This window comes from Cyclopterus lumpus, chromosome 5, assembly GCF_009769545.1.
Source record: "Cyclopterus lumpus isolate fCycLum1 chromosome 5, fCycLum1.pri, whole genome shotgun sequence".
NCBI lineage: Eukaryota > Metazoa > Chordata > Actinopteri > Perciformes > Cyclopteridae > Cyclopterus > Cyclopterus lumpus.
The window spans coordinates 15,414,077-15,435,169 of record NC_046970.1 but is presented as its reverse complement, the minus strand read 5'-3'; the positions used below and the strand labels follow the sequence as shown (position 1 = coordinate 15,435,169).

The 21,093-nt window shown below is 40.2% G+C and overlaps 2 protein-coding genes across 5 annotated transcripts in view; both read right to left on the bottom strand.

Moving 5' to 3' along the window:
- Positions 1-242: 242 nt before the first annotated feature.
- Positions 243-12,381, bottom strand: patz1 (POZ/BTB and AT hook containing zinc finger 1). Of its 3 annotated transcripts, XM_034532255.1 has the most exons (6): positions 10,744-12,381; positions 9,926-9,989; positions 9,662-9,833; positions 7,575-7,733; positions 4,598-4,810; positions 243-4,189 (listed from the first exon to the last, which is right to left on the bottom strand). In XM_034532255.1, exons 1-6 carry the CDS (start codon positions 11,985-11,987, stop codon positions 3,711-3,713), a joined length of 2,331 nt encoding a protein of 776 aa, XP_034388146.1. In that variant the 5' UTR covers positions 11,988-12,381; the 3' UTR covers positions 243-3,710. The 3 variants fall into 3 exon arrangements, with proteins under 3 accessions (XP_034388146.1, XP_034388147.1, XP_034388148.1); XM_034532256.1 differs by lacking the exon at positions 4,598-4,810; XM_034532257.1 differs by lacking the exons at positions 4,598-4,810; positions 7,575-7,733.
- A 2,613-nt stretch (positions 12,382-14,994) lies between these two features.
- eif4enif1 (eukaryotic translation initiation factor 4E nuclear import factor 1) overlaps positions 14,995-21,093 on the bottom strand; it is a 14,937-nt gene continuing 8,838 nt past the window's right edge. Inside the window, exons 10-19 of one of the 2 annotated variants that reach the window (XM_034532252.1) lie at positions 20,321-20,592; positions 19,646-19,720; positions 18,617-18,803; positions 17,763-17,851; positions 17,357-17,490; positions 17,137-17,218; positions 16,883-17,006; positions 16,487-16,789; positions 16,194-16,364; positions 14,995-15,966 (exon numbers count right to left, since the gene is read on the bottom strand). In XM_034532252.1, coding sequence (XP_034388143.1) covers positions 15,782-15,966; positions 16,194-16,364; positions 16,487-16,789; positions 16,883-17,006; positions 17,137-17,218; positions 17,357-17,490; positions 17,763-17,851; positions 18,617-18,803; positions 19,646-19,720; positions 20,321-20,592 — 1,622 coding nt within the window. In that variant the 3' untranslated portion in view covers positions 14,995-15,781. The remainder of the gene's footprint in view (positions 15,967-16,193; positions 16,365-16,486; positions 16,790-16,882; positions 17,007-17,136; positions 17,219-17,356; positions 17,491-17,762; positions 17,852-18,616; positions 18,804-19,645; positions 19,721-20,320; positions 20,593-21,093) is intronic. The other variant, XM_034532251.1, reaches the window with a different exon arrangement.

Sequence of the window (21,093 nt, the reverse complement as noted above, 5' to 3'; positions counted from 1 at the left end):
CAGGTTTAATGTTTCAGTTAAGCTTCACCACACACAAAAACGCAGCGACACCCGTGTCTGCGAGGTAGTTGTAATAACTCCTGATATCCAGTCTGGGCCAAGATGGATTTATTGTTTCATCCTCCACGACTAATAACTTCAAGGAGAAAAAATGGGAACTTTTTCCAATTGCAATTTATTTGATTCTCATCTCTGTACCAACAAGAATGGTGAGACTCAATGACAGAGTACAAAAACAAATATCTATAGAAAAGTATGCTTATATTGAAATATGTCCAAGGACGTTATAACAAAACATGTAGATCATATTTCTTAAGCGCAATCTTGTTGAGTACGATGATAAAATACCAAGTTAACATATTGTACATTTTCTGTGTGTTTTTATACAAAAGTGTCAATGCAAGTCACTCTGTACAATTCTTAACCTTTAGAAAAGAGGACCTTTTTTAATCCACTGCTGTGCACAATCAGTATTTGGAAGGCACTTTGCAACGGACCAAAAGCAGAAAGCAAACACAGTTAGGCCTAAATACTCAACGGAAAACACCTTTTACACTCGAGTACCAACATGAGTGAAACAAAATCATACACCTCGGTGAAGAACACAAACAAAGGAACATTATTTCCTTACAGCATCTTCCACTTGTTTTCAAATAAACAATAACAAAAAAACCCAACCCTTATCACTTTTAAGGAGTAAATACTAGTGCAGAGTGGATCCAAAAAGGAGAAAGAAAATTTGGTCAAGACGTGGGTTTTGCAACTGCAACTTGCAGTACGGTGAACAGTGAAACCATTACTGCCACCAACCAGTGATCGACATTCAGCCCCCAGCTCAGCTCGCAGGCCAGAACATCCAGTTTACACTTTCAATCAAATGGCCATAACTTAACATCCCTCCATATGATAGACAAGGAAAAAAAAAAAATCTATATATGTACAGGACCACCCTTAACAAACACTGATCATATTGGTTGGTTCATATATATTTATATATATATATTTATAGAATGTGTATATGAATGGTATATACACTTGTTACAATCACAACATAACCATAAATAATACAGGAATGTACTGAATTTAACAGCCTAAATTACACACAAATAATAATTAAACAGAAAGCAGGAAACACAGGTCAAAAACAAAGAAACAGACACACAGGCGGCACACATATACACTCTCTTTTTAGAGACCATCACCACACATACATACACACACACACACACACCCACAGTACTAGTCCATTCACTGCTGGACTGGGATTGATTTGCATCATGATAAAAGGTTTTACAAAACAAGAAAAAAAAACACCAACCTATGAAAAACATGTTAATCAACTGATGTGTGAGGTTAATGTGATACAAGATGATTACATTTTAATTTATCTTCTCACAAGACAATTTTCTAACAGTTATTGCTTATTTTGTGTTTCAGCATATACAAGAATAAGGGGAAGTATGTCTTGATTGTGAAAATGGTCTGTTTGACTTTTTAATTGTTTTAACCAAAGTCAAATTAATCTTAACTGACAGAGAATTGATCTTCACACATATTTTATTTCCTAAAATCGGTGACATCCTGTTTACTATTTCAAGATGCAAAACTAATTCAGCGGCGTGAAAGTGGAGCAAGATTTCAAATGAAGCAAAGCAATGCAGAAAAGTGGATGAGAAGCCCCAGTTGAGTACGGATTTGAGGAGCCCTTCATTTAGCCTGTCGTCATCACAGGAATGTCTTGGTTCAACATTTTGGATAAACACATTTTCACTGCAAGACACTCATCGGATGGATAGTTTATGACAACCTCGCGACCATTAGTGCAAACACAAGACATGTCATCTACTATCAGCACAAGCACATCTGACAGGAGGCTGGTGAGCAATACAAGAAGTGCAGGTGATGAAGAGGAAAAAAACACTGCAGAAATAAAGTGAGCTTAATAACTCTGTAAAAGTAGCATTACTTTTGGTAGGTCCAGAGGCTGGTGATCAGGGTGTGACCCCTTCTTCAAAACCCCCTAACTTTTTGCACAACACGCACATAACCACTAATTTCCATTTAACAGAGTGAAAAATTTTCAAAAACGAGAAGTCACTAGATTCTTTTGTTTGACAATTCTTTTTAAAAAGTACACAAAACTGAGGGCATGAATAAGTTAATAAAATATAATCTACATTTCTTAAAATATATACTGAAAATATACCTTACCTTGGTCCCTGTTAAATGTACGCAGCTGATTTAACACCAAACAAACAAGGCGTGGAAACATTGTCATTGTGTGTGAGGGGGAGGGGAGGGGTCTCATTCCTAACGAGCTCAAGGCATGTTTCAAGGCTAAAAGAATATTATCCTGGAAAAGTTTATTTTCTAAAGTATTCCTGCACACACTATTCGAGTTATAATGGCTTTCCCCTCTTTACTGCTTTTTTTGTATAAATAGTTTACAAATAATCAATTGAAAACATTATTCAGAACTTTTCCCATCTCTAATGAGCTGTAAGTAGATTGTCTTCATTTTGAACATAAATCCCTCCAGCTATTACGTCAGTGTACCAACTCTGCTGCCTGATTTAAGATTCACAACCGCTCAGGAAAATGCTGAATGCCAACACTCCTCTTTGTTCAAATACAAAATAAATGCTGTGGATCTGGAAAACAAACTAAAAATAAGAACATTGTGGTGCTAATGGAGCTTTAAACACAGTTCCTTTTTCCATGTTATAGTCATTTCTAATTACTTACAGGAAGAGTGGTTGCTTTTCATTTGTATATTTAAATCTAATGAAGTTGGCATAATAACCAATTTAGCATCGATTCACTACGCACTATAGTGTTATTTTCTTCAGTGATATAGCATAATCATTTTTTTGTTGAAGTTGAAATCATTTTCTTGCCAGATTTTATGGTGCCATACATTTTGTATATATGCTGTAAACGTAAAGTTGTATCAAAACATTTTTTTAAAGTGCTTTTTAACTGTAATTCTGACAATAGTTATTCATTAAGGTCCTTGACAGTTATCAGTGCTACTCAGAGGCCAGCAAACTGATAGAAAATAGTTTTCAATAAATGTGTAAAGAAATATGCCATGGGCCTGTTAGGAATGTTTCTCAGAAAACTTCAAAATTAAAAAGGCCAAAGCAAAATCTATCGTAAAAACATGAATACAGAAATCAGCCCTCTTGTTGCTCTGCGTTAAAGACATCTGTTTTATAAGGGAAGGAGGATTATGAAGCATTAAATTCATTGAAACGGCCAAGGGTTGATTTACTAGTTACATCAGAGCAGTTAAAGTGGGGCGAACAGACAATAAGTAATTAAAGGCTGCTGTAAACAATTCATCTCATGTGAAGAAATGTTTGTGCAGCTAAGAAAGCTCAAAAACACACACAAGCCAAAAAACAATGAAAGAATACCAAACATAACTTCAACAGATCCACATCAGATAAAGGAAATAAAACCTTAATTTTTGTTTCTTTAGAAAACAAATTGAAACACTGTGCACCCAATTTTTAGGCTCTGAAAAAGTAGAAAAAGTAGGAATCGTATGGCAGTCTGTGACAAAAATATTGGATACACAATAAGTCACGTAACAAACAGAAAAAGTAGCCTCGAGGCAAAGTGATTCCCAAATACAGAGCATCGTCTGTGGGCGACCCAGCTTTGTCCTAAGAATTAGAGGATTTGCTAGAACTTTAGCAAATATGTCACTTCCCTCCGAAGTCTATTCCACTTTGACCAGCCTCAGGATCCACCAGTGAAGAGGCAAAAGCAGACTGGACTATCTGAAAGCCAAAAGACTCGAGAAGGGACATGTTTTGTTGAGGGGAGAAGGGAGAGGTTAAGGAGGGGGAAAGCTCATTTAAGCCCGACCCTGAAACCCCCTGGGCCTTCTGGGCTTTGTGAACTCTGTGCTGGTGCTTGTTGAGGTAGGACTTGGTGCGAAAGGCCTGACCGCAGATGCCACAGTTAAACTTCTTCTCAGGATCCATCTTGGCTTTAGATCCCTCTGGGGAGCCCAAGGCCTCCGCAGAGGCTCCATTGCAGGCTAAAGAGGGCATCTCGAGCTCTGACCCGTCAGGTTTGTGTGGAGATTTAAGCTCGTCACTGTTGGACAATTCCCCAAAGGAAGGATCTGATTCTTCTGATTCCAGGTGAGGACATTTCCCAGTGTTTTCCTGCCCGTCTGTTGTGGTAAGCACAGCATGGATAGGAAGGAAGAGAGTGAGACAGAGAGAGAAAAAAGTGGAAATGGGAGGAAAGGTAGGCATAAATTAGGACAAATGGTTTGTCAAAGGTATTTAAAATGGAAACTTTAATCCAGTAGTTGGTTGGCACCTGCAAAAACTTAAACATTTAACTTGAGTACGTTAGTGAAAAGGCATCAAGTACAAGTAGAACAAATTCTGGCAATTATCATATAGATCTATCACTAAAATATAGTAAAAACACATGTTGCTACAGCATTAAAGTATACAGTCATCTATCTCCGTCCATGTGCCCAGTGTCCACTGACAGTTCTGCTGTGCTCTTCCAACCAGTGGGCAGTGCTAGCACCATGCCCTCACCCACCCTACGGCTGTACTGTACTGACCTGCAGCAGGCCCATGGACGGGGAAGCCAGGCACCCCGCCAGAGCGACAATCCCAGAAATATGGAGCCCCACCTGCCTTCCCCATGAGCAGCTCAGGCTGCAGGCCCAAGGCTGGAGGGCCAGGCTGGGGAAGAACTGGGAGTCCAGAGAGCCCATGAAAGCGACCCTGTGCCTCAGACGAGGTGAGAAGCAGCTGGCGACTGGCGCACAGGTCTACACAACACCCGGCCAGGGAGAAAGGAAGGGGAGGGGGCAGACATAACAGGCCGGCGGAAACCATACGGATAGAATTACCTTCATTTTGTCACCAGGCAACGCTTTTTGTAAACAAAGTAAACTAGACAGCTTTGCTAGTTTGAATGAATCCCTGTTGAGTGAGTCCTATCACTAAAGCTGTCAGTGAGTCATTCATTAACTTGTTCCTCTTTTCGCTTCCAGTAAACACCAAATCCATGAACTAGGTCACTTGTGACATAAATAATCATTTGAAATAATTGACTAAAACAGATGATATTTATGAAAATACATAGGAAGTGAATCCTCCAGATTGCTAACAATCCACCTTTATCAGATACAATTTCATAAACTGTGTTACTTCAGTGCAGACCTCTCTCACAGTGGATATTTTTACATATTAAACACAGGTGTATTAAATAACACAACAACTGTAACAATGCCAGGACCCTGCCACTGTGCATACGAGCTCACTGACACACCTTAATGAGAGAGCCATCATTAATGATGTTAGTTACATCTGTGTGTACTGTTGTAACATGTCAGAATATCCCTGTGAGAAAAGCCCATACTGTGTATAACAAAACATAATGTTCACACATGCTTATTTTTCTCACAAATGAAATGACACTTAATGAAAATTACAGTGTAAACTGTAGTATTTATAGTGACAGTACACACTTCAGGATGTGGCCATTTCCGAGGATAAATCCTATTTTCAGCTTTAAAGCTTATTGATAAAACCAATCAATTAACTAAAGCATTAAAACTAATGATTGCAAACTTCATTGAGTTCTCAGCTCTTTTGATGTTCAGCAGTGTTTTGTCAATTTTTACAATTAAAATATTTAAATTATTTAGCCAACGTGTGGTCCTGAGCACTTTGGTAACTGCTTAGCTGATATCGATCGACCATGTGACAGACAGTCAACTGTCTACAGTGCTGAAGGAAAACACATTTATATTACTGCAACAAGAGGTCTGTTCATTTTGTGACACTCATACCAGGACAGAATTTGGGAGGATCACCAGAGAATTAACACCAATTAAGTATATAAGTCCACTCGTGCTCTCACAACTTCATTAATGCTAATCTGCAACTGGACCATCTTGGAAAGAAGCAGAAAAAAGAGAATTTTTGCATAACAGCATAAGCAAACAAAAAAGGACGTTGCCCAAAGGACCTACATGAAAATGATGGCAAATCATTTAACACCTACTGCAGGAAAACGTTGACCTGGTATTGGTGAGTCATCGCGTAGTCGTGTAACATGATGTTCTCGTCTCAATCCTCCTAATGAACACAGCCAACTTTGATTTTAACAAACTGCTAACCAAATAATTCCGAATTAGTTTGTCAAGTCTCAAATTGCTTTCCACCTGCGAGGCCAGAAGGTGAATATATGGCTAATGAGCACTTATTAATTTAATGATAATACCACAAGTTAAAAAAAGAGGCTTGTACAATTTCTAAAATAAACTAGGCTAAAAAAAACAAACAATGGCAAATATCAACATGTGTTAATGCACCTGCAACCACATGCCTATCATAAACAAACAAAGTGACCATGATTGGTTTTAATGATTTACTTTGCTAATGGTTTAACCGTATTTATCAGTTATACAAGCAAAAGCAGCTCTCATGATAATCAATAACTTTGAAAGCCAACCTCAGTTTGGTAATTAACCAAATTAAATATTTTGTTAAATGATCTGCACTCATGCGTAACGTACATAATTCAGTCAGTCAGTTAAAGTGCAAACAACAGATATTAATATTGTCTACCATAATGTTAAATCGGGGTTGTGGCTCACAGTTCGCTGTGCACTGTCTCTATGCAACTGGTTCTACAATGTTTTCAATGAATCATTGGCAAATGGAGCACATTAGAACACTCATGCAACACTGTGCATTACTGAACAACCGCTGATGGATCAGCCAAGCAGAAACAGACACCAGTTGATGCCATGGCCATGCTGGACAGACACACGTAAAAAACTGACGGAGCACTCCAAAATCATACATGGTCAACTATGAAGTTTAGACAACTTCTTCATCTTCAATTATGTGTATGGGGCGATAGGTACATCAAATGGGTTTGTATTCCAGTCCCAAATTCCAGTCCTATAAAGAGCAAAGTTTTGTACAATGTTGTGTTTTGGTAACAGAGGTGCAAAGTAGCAGGTATCCTTACATAAACTACAGAAATGTGTTTTTCTCTGTAGTTTCACTTCTGTATGCGAGTAAAGGAGTTGACTGGCTTTTATTCTATAGTAAGAGATGCTCACTAGTACAGCAAACCTACCATTCAAACCTTTGACATAAGTCAGTGAACCTTCTGTGAACACACTAGTATTCCCAACACTCCTCTAGCTCTTAATGTTCCAGTATGTTGCGTGACCCTAACCCTGACTACCTGCCTAATCGTATACTACTTAATCTGCAGTTTAATAAATTACACAATAATTAGAGGGAAAAAAACAACTTATAGGAGGTGTACAATACTACAAGCTGTATACTCTGCCCCCTCTGGATGAAAGATGAGGACAATTAGTGAGGAGAAAGAAAACCAGCACATGAAATTGCACAAAATATTTGAGCGCAAAGCTTGGCAGCAGAGGTTGACATATGTTTGCGTTTTAAACATAGACAAACAATGCAGCAGCATGTTTCTCCAAGTAGCAGCAGAACAAATGAAAGCCAGAAACATGAGAGTTTGGGGTGGGGCGGGCGGCTGCTTGCCTTCCACTGAGCACTGGCGTCCTATGTGGTAAGGGGTGCCGTTGTGCATCTGCAGCTCCCCCCTTGGCTCAGGAAAGGTGTGCATTGTGGCAGAGGGGGGCAGTGGAGAGCCATGGTGTGTCTTTATATGCACCTTAAGGTAGGACGCAGTGGAGAAACCTGGGACCAGAAGAACAAAAAACAAGGCAGTTGTTTGACACGCTCGAGGCCTTGACTATGAGGGGCGCCCCGGCTATTTGACGTTGATCATCTGTGAGATACCATGATTGGTTTGACGAGGACAACTTTTAAACAATAATGATTAATTAAGGGGAAGTATAAATAGTGTATGTATGTATATATATATATATATATATATATATATATATATATATATATATACATACACACATATATACACACACACACACTTCTTTTTACCTCAGCTTTTCTCCAGTCTTGAATTTCATTTATGTATTGAGACTATTTATCTATTATTAATTCAGTTGCAACTTTGTAAATTCCATGTTTCACTCTTGTGTTGTTTGTACGGTCAAAAAAAAAAAACAGGAGGAGAACAAGAGTGTGAGGTGATTTGGGTGTAGTGGCCACAGGCAATGGTAACAACTCTAGTGTGCAGACTATACAAGCACAAAAAACAAGAAGCCTAAAATACTTTTTCCGCATGTAGCTGAATGTACAAAGTAGGGGCAAAATCTCCCCTTTCACATTCAGTATGTGCATTTCCTCTTGTCTACAGACATGCCCGGGAAACAATTATGAATATTTTGTACAACTCAATGCAACCTATCCCTGAAAGACACATTTTTACAAACATTGCATTTGAGTGGAACCATCAAATCAGGGAGCAAAAGACACTCTTAATGGTACAACACACACCCTGCTTCTTCCTGTGGTAGAAAACAAAAACAGAGTGGAGGTCCCAACACAGACAACCCCAGGGAAGAAAAAAAATTAACAGAAAACAGCACACCTCGTATGACTTTCTATCCCATGTTCTGTCTTTCGTGGTAGGATGTATTTGTCCACTGTGCACTTGCACATATTTGAATGGTTGACACATTGCGCCAATAGATCACAGATCAACACATAGGCCCAATCCCAATGTCCCCCCCCCCCCCCCTCCAAGGCCTCAAATCCTGAACCCTCAGGGACTTACTGACGTCACCTGGTAAATGGTTGCGTGTGAGAGGCTGTAAGGGTTTGAAATGGTGTAAATATGAATGGGACAACACTTTGCTGCAACATACCACGTGACAATATTTCTTACTCCCCGATTTAATGTCTTTTCATTTCAAATAATCTATTTACTTGTTTTTGTCAAAACAGCTTCAATAATAAAACAAAATGTTTGAAGAATACATCTTTGATGTATATAATCTCGGCTTGCATTCCAAAGATTTCATGTGTTTTTATGTCCCATCTTTAATCCTTAATGTTGTTGTAAATGTAATTTATCAGGCTGAACACCCAAGTGCCGTCCTCTTTGTTTACCTTTTCTTTTTTTTACTTCTCCATTCTTCCATTGGTAACTGTGTGTTTAACGTCACACTGCAATGAATTGTGGGTAATTCCCTTGGGCAAAGTTGGCATCTAATGCTGACTTAGGAAAAGGGTTCATAAAGAGCTCAAAATGTCTGCCAGAGAGCCCTCAAACACTCAACGGTGTGTGACAGTGGGACAGCCCTAAACCCTCTCCGTGAGTGTGGAGATTGGGATTGGGCCATCGACTCTGGTCAATCTGAGTTTTTTTAATTGTTTTTACGCTCATGACAGTCTACCTTTAGAGTGGTAGAGGAGATCTTAAGTGTTTGGACTGAGTAATAATTGTACATTACAAATAAACAACCTAATTCAATAGAAATTTGGTTTATGCAATAGCATGAACGTAACTCCACAACATTCTTTATTTCTCTTTAAACACAACACAGAGCCAGCCAAATACCAAAACCGGGTTACATAAATAGTTTGTCCTATGAATGTTTATGACTTCAGTACCAACTGACTATTTGTCTAGACACGAGACAGAGGTGTTTCTAAGGAGCCTCTAACAGTGTAGTGCATGCTGATGTATTTAAAATAAATACCTTTGTTGCAAATGCCACAGTAGTTATGCGTCCCTTCACTGTGTTTCTTGAGATGGTCAGTCATGTAGGCAGCTCGCAGAAACTTGCCACAAACTTTGCAGGGGATCTTGTCTTCATGGCATGCAAGGTGTGAACGGAGGCGATCTCTTGTAGCAAAAGAGGCATTACAAATCTGAAATAGAAATAAACTTGTTAACACCTTTCTCACATATTAGTTACATACATACATACATACATACATACATAACATACATATATTGTTACCTGGCACTTGTGGGGTCTCTCTGTCGTGTGAACCTGTTTGATATGTCCATTCAGATGGTCCGGTCTAAAAAGAAATACATTTAAATATTTCCACACACCTGAAGACCAGTACAAATATTTTCACAAAGAATTTGGTGACGGCTCTTCCACCCTCTCCCTTATCACATTTTTTTTATTTGCAGTTAGCATACAAGTACCTGTGACTTATTCACATGTATTATCTGCATGTCTTTTAACCTCCAAAGCAGTAGATGGTGACAGTGAGTCTGCAGCAGGGCCTGAGAGCACTGAGCCTGGGAAACTGGTCTGAATGGTTGAAGCCAAATGACTCAGATGACAAATCACTCTGTTCAACAGTTTTCCAACAACAGAAACCTAAAGGTTTGAGTATGTTAACACTTACTCACACAAACACTTTTGGGTTTAAACTATGCCCTCTGTCTACCAATTAGTACCAACTCAAAATAATGACTTCAGATGAAGATGAACAAATGTACTCCTTTGTGTACATCAGACCTCGATCCAGGCTCCTGGTGATAGAGTAGCCGACTGGATTATGTGCATCTCAAAAGCTCATTAACAGCTCTCCGAACAGCGGGGCTGACATACCTCTTCCATCAGATTTTGCTTTGTTGCAAAGCTTTGATTTTATAGCTTTGTGATTGTGAGTAGCTTAATCACTTAATACCTGCTTCTCACGTGCAGGTATAGAGTTGCACCTGTAAGAATCAGTGATTTGAGGGCGAGTCTCAGCACTGTTTTTCCTCAACTTCAAAAACACAGAACATAAATGTCAGTGGGACTAAAGTTCAACTTACCTTGAAAAACCTTTACCACAGCTTTGGCACACGTACGGTTTGCCGACTGACCCGTCATGGGACCGCACATGGTACGACATCCTGTCCTTGCGTTTGAACCGGAGCCCGCACACATGGCATGCGTACGGCTTCTCCCCAGAATGCGAGAGCTTGTGTCGGTTCAGATGGTACACGTCGCGGAAAACTTTACCGCAAATGTCACAGCCGACGTGCCGCCTGGTCCTTTCCCGCTTGCGGCCATTATCCAGCGATAGCCCTCCGTGTAACTGCACACCGTTTTCCACCAGACCAGACTGAGACATTAAAGAAATGCCCGTTGTTGACAGGCTGTCACCGAGGTTGTTTACATCGCCGGTGTGGGCCCCGTGTTGCGCTTCGTGGTTCTTCAACCGGGAAGCCTCCGTAAAAGCTTTCCCGCAAGTCCCGCAAGGAAACAGCACAATGTCTCTCTGGCTGCTGTTATTAAAGTGCACAGGCTCCACGACCCCACCAGCTTTCTTTGGTCTCCCCCGGCTCCGTTTCGACCCTGGGGAGCCAGCGTCGTGCTGAAACGTGTTGCCCAGCATTTCCGTTGTTGGGGAAGCGGACAGTCCTTCGACGGGCTCCAATATCGGCATTGACGACTCCCCGCTGTCCCCCAACAACACGACGGTGGTGTTTCCACTCCCGTCCACATGCATCTGTGCATTGTTAGCGAAGCTTTGGCCGTTCACCAGCATTCCCGTTCCGTTAACGAGCTCCTGCTGCGCCACCGGGAAACCCAGCTCCGGGTTCCCCGTGGCCTGGAAGAGGCTGGCGTCTCCTCCCCGTAAGGTTGGGACGAGGATCTGCACGTTTGACTGTTTGATTACCTCCTGACAAATCTCTATGACGGACCGCATCAGCAGAAACTTAGCAGCTGTCATCAACTCCGGGAAGCACTCCAGACGCACCACAATCCTGGAGGTGTAGGCGAAGTCCAAAACGTCTTTAAAAACTTTGGGGCTGATGGTGTGCATCTCCAGCTCCTTGGTGTCCCCGTCGGCTTCCGCCTGGCGACTGAAGACCGACTCAAAATACTCGCTGCACGCGGCCAACACAGCTTTGTGTGCGGGGAAGCTCTCCTCGCCGACGCGTAAGATCACATCGCAGAACCTGCCTCCATCTTTCCTCTGAATGTTGAGGTTGTGTAGCATCTCCGCACTGTGCTTGCTCACCTGATAGGTGTACGAAGAAGTCCAAGACGGCTCCGCTACCTTCTCCATGCCGAATGCATCCAATACCAATGGTTGTTAGGGACAACGGTCGGAGAAATTACAGTTTTCGTGGAACGAGTTCGATCAGTTGATGCCAGCTAGCTACAGAATCCAAAACCAACCGCCCCTCCCCGTCGCTTTAGCATCTACCGTTAAACGTTAGCAGTAGCAGGGGAAAAAATGGCAGCCCCCCAGCTTCCTGTGAACTTTGACCCTGGTTTCTTGAGGGGTGGGGGTCGCTCTTGTTTGGTTAAAAATGTTTCCGTCGGGGTTTATATTGACGGTGTATTTAGTTGTATGGTTCTCTCATTGTAATGGCTGTCAGTTAGAGGAGTAACGTTCAAACCCGAGCACCGCAGGGGTCTCTCGCGTCTTCAAGCCGAAACGTTAACACGCAGGTCTTTTCCTGCCTGGTCGTTTTGTGAAACCCCTCCCCCAACCAACCACAAATAACGACCCCCCCTCCTCCCTGCGAGAGCAGTCTTTATGTGAAGCATTATGTACAGTACACGCCACTGGGGGGTAAGCTCTGGGTTGTCTACAAGAACAAACTGTGACCATGAATATGTGTGTGTGTATATAATAATACAACCCATTTCACCACTCAAGAATAACCATAAATCAACACCTCTCTGACGGTCTCAAATAAGAGCTTTACTGCAGCCAACGGCATTGGACTAAAGCCATATCCACATTTTAAAGGTAGACACCAATTATGTGTAGTATGTGTGTGTGTGTGTATATATATATATATATATATATATATATATATATATATATATATATATATATATATATACACACACACACACACACACACACACAAATATATAATCATATATATATAGCTATATCTATCTATCTATATACACACACATATGCATACATACACACGACAAATAGGAAATATGTATACTATACACATATATATATATATATATATACACATATGTATGTATAAGTATATATATGTATGTTTATGTGTATATATATATATACACGTATATATACATATATATGTACATGTATATATACGTATACATATACATATATATACATATACATATACACATATATGTGTATATATATGTATGTATATACACATATATATGTATATACACATATATGTATATATATATATATATACATACACACACACATGTGTATATATATGTATACATGTGTATGTATATACAGTGGTATGAAAAAGTTTAGGTACCCCTGATCATTTTCAAGATTTTCCTTTATGTATCATTGGTTGTTCGGAACAGCAATTTCAATTAAATATATCATATAGCAGACAAACACAGTGATATTTAAGAAGTGAAATTAAGTTTATAGGATTTACAGAAAGTGTGCAATAATTACTTAAACAAAAGTAGGCAGGTGCATAAATTTGGGCACCCCAACAGAAAAATTACATCAATATTTAGTAGATCCTTCTTTTGCAGAAATAACAGCCTCTAAACGCTTCCTATAGCTTCCAATGAGGGTCTGGATTCTGGTTGAAGGTATTTTTGACCATTCTTCTTTACAAAACATCTCCAGTTCAGTCCGGTTTGATGGTTTCCGAGCATGGACAGCCCACTTTAAAACAGACCACAGATTTTCAATGATATTCAGGTCTGGGGACTGAGATGGCCATTCCAGAACGTTGTACTAGTTCCTCTGCATGAATGCTTTGGTAGAATTTGAGCGGTGTTTAGGGTCGTTGTCTTGTTGAAGTATCCAGCCCCGGCGCAACTTAAACTTTGTCACTGATTCTTGAACATTGTTCGCAGAAATCTGCTGATACTGACTGGAATCCATGCGACCTTCAACTTTAACAAGATTGCCAGTACCTGCACTGGCCACACAGCCCCACAGCATGATGGAACCACCACCACATGTAACTGTGGGTAGCAAGTGTTTGTCTTGGAAAGCTGTGTTCTTCTTCCGCCATGCATACCGCCCCTTGTTATGTCCAAATAACTCAATTTTAGTTTCATCAGTCCACAGCACCTTATTCCAAAATGAAGCTGGCTTGTCCAAATGTGCTTTAGCATACCTCAAGCGACTCTTTTTGTGGCATGGGCGCAGAAAAGGCTTCTGCCACATTACTCTCCCATACAGCATCTCCTTGTGCAAAGTGCACTGAATAGTTGAACGATGAACAGTGACACCATCTGCAGCAAGATCATGTTGTAGGTCTTTGGAGCTGGTCTGTGGGTTGAGTTGGACTGTTCTCACCATCCTTCGCCTCTGCTTATCTGAGATTGTTCTTGGCCTGCCACTACGGGCCTTAACTAGAACTGTGCCTGTGGTCTTCCATTTCCTCACTATGTTCCTCACAGTGGAAACTGACAGCTGAAATCTCTGAGCTATCTTTGTGTCTCCTTCCCCTAAACCATGATGTTGAACAATCTTTGTTTTCAGGTCATTAGACAGTTGTTTTGAGGCTCCCATGTTGCCAGTCTTCAGAGAAGATGCAAAGAGGAGAACTACTAGCAACTGGCCACCTTAAATACCATTTCTCATGATTGGCTTCACCTGTGTATGTAGGTCAAGGGTCAATGAGCTTACCAAACAAATGTGGTGTTCCAATAATTAGTGCTAAAGGTATTCAAATCAATAAAACAAGGGTGCCCAAATGTATGCACCTGCCTACTTTTGTTTAAGTAATTATTGCACACTTTCTGTAAATCCTATAAACTTAATTTCACTTCTTAAATATCACTGTGTTTGTCTGCTATATGATATATTTAATTGAAATTGCTGTTCCGAACAACCAATGATACATAAAGGAAAATCTTGAAAATGATCAGGGGTGCCCAAACTTTTTCATACCACTGTACGTATGTGTGTATATATATATATATATATATATATATATATATATATACATATACACATACATACGCGTGTACATATATATATATACACATACATACACACACATATACAAACACACATGCATATGTGTATACATACACACCACAAATAGGAAATTCAATACCATTCAAGCAAATTGTGTTTTACCGACTTTTATTTATTAATTCCATTGTGCTTTTTATAACTCAATAGCACATTAACAAACTGAATCCCAACCACCCTCAAAAAATGTACAATGTGAGCAGTGCTGAACCCCCCCACCCCCCCTCTCTCTCACCACCCTCCCCCTCAGTGACAGGTTGATAGGAGAATACAGTTTAAGGAAGAAAAAAATAACCCCACAAACAAAAAAGGCACAACCAGCACTCGCTGCATTCCCCAGAGTAATCTTGAAATGTTCCAGCCAATAACATCTACAGAAAAGGGCCACAAAAGTGGAGAGTAAACACTGAAGTTACTCATCAATTCAATATTTCTCACTAGCAGTAGCCCTTTCTTAGAGCAGTTCAGCGAGGGAAATTAAATTTGGACAAGACAAAAGGAATGCTACCAGCTCTGGGGACGTTGTCTTGCAGTTTTCAGTTGAACTGCAGGATACTTTCATCTTCCCCATTCCAAGAAAAAGAAAAAATATCTATATACACAGGGAGAATACGATTATTTCCCATGGTCTGTACAATTGGGCCTATACATTATTTACTGCGCAGAACCTAATACAAAAAAAATAATTCACTCAGTCACAAAACATAGCGCCATCATTTGTCTTCCCTTTTCTGCTGATGAGCCTCTTCAAAAAACAGTGACTTCAAAGGTTGAAGACAAAGCATGGCAAGGTTAGAGTGTCCAGGTCTGTGCACCGTCTTTCAAATTAAAGTTCATTTTTATGGTAACAAGAAGGTGGAGATGGGCAAAAAAGGAAACAAATATATCTTTTATGGCCGGAACTCCAATTCATCGACACTTATAACCTTGGCCGGCATGGAGGGTAATGGCTGTTCTAGCACGTCCGATCCAAACCACTTGGCGAGGCCTAAAGGGGTTCCCCCGTGTTGCTGAGAGCCATTTGTCCGATGAGGTCCTTGGCTCTGTGAATGAGGGCCTGAGATGCCTGGATGCACTGAAGATGAAACAAAAGGACAGTCTAAAACACCCGAGAAAATGCAATAAAAAATGTTTTTTTTAAAAACGTTGTTGTCCCTTTTACCTTACTTATTTCTGCCTTCATTGACCCTATCTAAATTTAAACATGAAACCCTTTCTTTTTTAATTATACTCTTCAACACTAATCAGTAATACAAACCTTCACTAGCTCATGCAAAGTCCTAAAATTTGTCTTCCACTCACTTGGTCTCTGTTGCTGAAGTTGCTGCTGCATTACTGCAAATTGCATTTGAGTATTGGCTCTAGGAGGTAGAAGTGGATGCCCTGTTGCACTTAGAGGGTACAGCTGTTGTCCAAGCAGGGCAGGAGGCAAGCCTTGAAGTTGGGCAAGGTCAACATGTGTTGGAAATATCCCTGTGTGTACAATTAAGACTTCCATCAGAGGTTATCAAGGTCATCAGGTTAATTAACAGTTGAATAAAAAAAGTTTTAAAATTATGAGAAAGTGTGGATAAAATAAACAAACCAACACTAACCTGCCTGCACAAGAGCAGATCCTAGTTGCTGGGGCTGGATACCCTGCGCCAGCATTCGTTGAACCACATTAGGGTGAAGCTGGGGAGGAGGGCGCACCATAGGTACATGTGATAGCAGCGGTACGGGATAGATGGGACGTGGGAAAGATGGGGGTCCTGGAGGTACCATAGTGGGCGTATGGTGTCCAGGCCTAAGACGCTCATGGTCCTTGCTTTGCAAGGTCTGTGAACCAGCCTTTACCCCCCCAGACTGGGCAGCACCACCATCCATCACCTCCAGGTATAGATTTGGGGAGCAGCCGTCTGTAATCGCATAACCCAAATTGCAATGTTAGTGTTGAAGCACATGTACTAATCCTTAAATCAGGAAGTTGTGGGTAAAGTAATGCTCTGTACCATCTCGAGTGTGTCCTGCTGCCTCTTCCTTCATCTCTAAACGACTTGATGGTTCATCTCTGCTTTTCTCTTTTGTTGCATACATTTTGCGGATCACCGATGTCGGTGTAAATGACGGGGACAACTGTAGGGGGAAACAAATAAAAACATTTATACTAGCAGTACCAATAAGTGCTTAGAGATTAAAGACAAAAGTCAGACTTCACAGGACAAGTCTGAACAATGGCAGCTCGGTGGATAAAGCATTTGCTCACCATGCTGGTGACAGCGTTGCCTGGAGAGTTTCTTTCAGCAAGCTGAGGGCCTGGACCAGGGGAGCGATTAACACGCTGCAGTCTGTGGATCACAAGCACATCAGCCATACGCAACTAGAAAATGCTAAATAATCCTAGTTATCAGGTTTAGGTGGATTAATTATTTCACCATGATAAGACCATTAAAGTATCTAAATACCTTAAAAAAAAAAAAACTAACCTATTTCGAAAGGATTTGTCCAGCGGTGGCTTGTAGCCAGACTGGAATGAGTGATGGGCATGTAGAGCAAGGTCTTGTTGAAATGCCAGAGCTTCCAGGTCTGTATGATTCATAGGCATCGAGAGCAACCTCATCTAGTCAAACAAAATACACTTTACATATACTGTATAATAAAGCAAAGTATATATATTTTCATAATGCAGCTTGATATTAGGGCAGTCAGTGACTTTTCGGTTTCACTAAAAATGTAAAACACAATACTGGAAATGGAGGCCATATGTGCATTTCATATTATAAAATAAGGTTAGTCTTCTATTAAATTAACATAATGATTGTGTGTAAAATATATTTCAATCAACAGTAAAGCTATTAATCCAAGTTCATTGTATACAGACATTTAAGTTACCTGTTGCTGTGCAGCAGATCCAGGGCTGATAGACCTGTGAACATCAGCAAACTGTTCTGGCAGCATAGACTGATGACCAACAGGAAAACCTTGAGGACAGAGAGGGAGAAATTATATTATTCAGCTCCAGCAATATAATAATTATATATAATGACTATAGCCCCAGTACAGCACTATTTAGTTGCAGAGACACATTACATGTCATGTAGCTGACGCTTTTATCCAAAGCGACTTACAATAAGTGCATTAAACCATGAGTCCAAACTCAGAACAACAAGAATCAAGCAAGTACAATTTCTTCAATAAAGTTAAACTACAAAGTGCTATCAGTAAGAGACATTTAAGTGCTACTAAAGTGCTACTCAACACTACCTTCCTTATTCAAGGTATAGTCGAAAAAAGATGTGTTTTTAGTTTGCGACGGAAGATGTAGAGACTTTCAGCTGACCTGATGTCAATGGGGAGCTCGTTCCACCAATGAGGAGCCAGCACAGCAAAAAGTCGTGACACCCATATACTGGCTTGACATTTGAGCATGCTGAAAACTACAGAACTTTTTATTTTTTAAAGGTTCACAATGTTGAACTATCACACTATAGCTCCTGTGTAACATAGCCTCTGAGATTTGTTTCACTCTAACATTTATGTTACTTCTTCTCACAGACAGGGTCAATGCCATATGATCCAATCTGTATTAAAGTTTGGGTTGCATTATCTGCAATAAATTGTTAGAGGGAGCACTGAGGACAAACATTTCATGAAAAAGAAACGTGTGATACAGAATGGATTCTTTCCAAATCCAAGGTATGTTTACATGTCTGGGCTGCAACACTTCACCTTTCTAATTAAATTACCTGCTGAAGGATGCATCCGACTGTTAAAGTAGTCAGGTGAGGGTGCCCTCTGTGGAAAGAGAGGGGGTGACGGGCCCTTATGTAGCAGGCCATGTAGAGGGGCAGAGTTTGTTGGGCCCTCAGAGCTGGCCAACAGATTACCAAGTAGTGTAGGAGAGCCACTTCGAGCAGGACCTCCCAAGAGCTCCTATATTACAAACATACATATACATTTCCAAAGATGTCACAATTACCTTTACCGTTATTGGTCTGCCAGTTACGATTTAAAAGCAAAGCTATCGTCCATAAAATGTGGTATGGAGCATTTTATTTACTCAAACTCACCGTAACAATTTGAACACTAAGTGTTCAACATTAATATTTACTTTTTGGTCTTTTTAAATTCTGGCTACTGCTAAAAAACACTGAATCTCTACTTATTGTTATGGACTGTATATTTCTGCTAAAAGGTATGGCCTAGTTTACATATAGTATTAAAAGAGTGTGTTAATTTAGAGATGCAACAATAGAAATGTAATAGTCGATATCAATATATTTAAAATTCCATGATGAAGAATAAATCTCATGTACTTAAACATGGACTTCCTTACTAAATGTTACATTAGGGCTGTCCTTGATTGAAGATTTGTGTTTCTATGGTGTCTTTATATTCCAACACACTGCAGTTATATAGCATGTTGCCATCATGCTATGAAGAAAACCCTCCATGTCTATGTAATGTTTAAGATCCCATAGGCCCGGAGGATAGTCAGAAGGCTGGAAATTAGAAATAGACGTGGGGACAATTACGAATATAGTAGCCTCATAAAGAATATAAATAAAACTCAATTATAATGATTGAGCAACAAATTAATAAGCACCTGTTGAAAAGAACAATACATATATTTTTCCCCAGCACTTCAGTTTACACACTCCATCTGTATGGCACACCATATAAAATCATAGAAAGAATCTAATGAAAATTTGAATACCTCTGGCCTTCCTAAACATTAGTCAGCATTAGCCTGAGAGGATGGTCAACATACACACCTGAAATATGTTTTTCTGCTGCTGAGGAGGCCCCCGTGTTTCAGACATCGTCACCACAGCTGGGTCTGAAGGTTGCTGCATTGTACAGGGAGAAACATGGCTGGTGCAATGCAATCAAAAAACACAATTTCCTTGTAAAACCCATCTCAGTTAGTAATGTAGAGTGTGTGGTAGGCATTTTGAAGTGTCAAAACAGAAATTGGCATAGAAAATGGTATCAAGTATCAGTGAATCCCATGAAAATTTGGACATGCAACTTATACAGAATTTGGTGGAATCTATCCAAAGTGCACCACTGAAAGCCAACTGAGATGAATTTGTACCCGAGTCACAATCCAAGTGTCCTTCATGCAAATCTGGTATGCCTTTGGATGCATTCATACAAGACAGAATCAACATTATTCTCGTCTCGGTAGAAAAACAAATGACAAATTCAGAAAGTGACCAACTTTCATACATAAAAAACATTTAAACAAATCTATGCCCATCACTTTCTCGTTTGTCCATGAAATTTTCAAAAAGCTGGTTGTGGGTTGTGCTGAAAAAGCTTGCATGCAGCATCACACTGGGATGGATGTGTATGAATACCCACATCATTGCAACATACACATCTTGTTTACTTATCCAGTAAACGCCTGGGTCACAATATAGATTCAAAAATATATAAATACTTACACTCTCTGTGGTGGTTTTGGGGTGAGTTGGCAGAGTTCCACTTGCCTTCATGTTGCTGACTAATTTATTAAAGGCCGACATATCTGTATCACGCGAGCGTGGACGGGCACTGGAGCCACCAGTTAAAGCTTCCTCTAAATGTTGAGCCATGAAGGGAGTGCCATTTCCTCTTTGAGGTGGCGGCACTTTTCGCACTTGTGGTTCTGAGCCCAGCTTCATCCCCTTCATTTCTCCCTCCACTTCCTCCAGCGAGAGCACCGCTCCACAGTTAGCTGTGGACAGAGATATAATTTAACTTTATCAAGCAGACTTTAAAACTAAAACAAGGCAGTGCTATAGAAGCACATATAAATGTTAATTAAGAGAATGCCATACATTATAATTGAGGAGATTTATAATGTGACACTGCCTGCATGACTTCCATGTTCAGATTACTGAGCAGTTTACAATGGGGTTTCATTAGTTTGTGGTACTTTATTACAGGTATTGGCGAGACTGACATTCAAATGAGAAAGTCGATTTTTATAACCCATCAAATGTATGGATCTATCCCTAAAAACACCCAAACAAACATTTCATATAACCGTGTAGACAAGATTTTACAACTCTGCATACAGGCAGTCATTTACATTTGTTTCGATCATGAGGTTAGCAGCAATACAGCGTTCATAGTACGAGAACCAAGGTTGTGCACCTATTGTCTGCTCACTGACTCAGGAGGTCCGTGAGACCAAATATGAGGATGTGCAATTTGTATTTTTGTAATGTAGTGC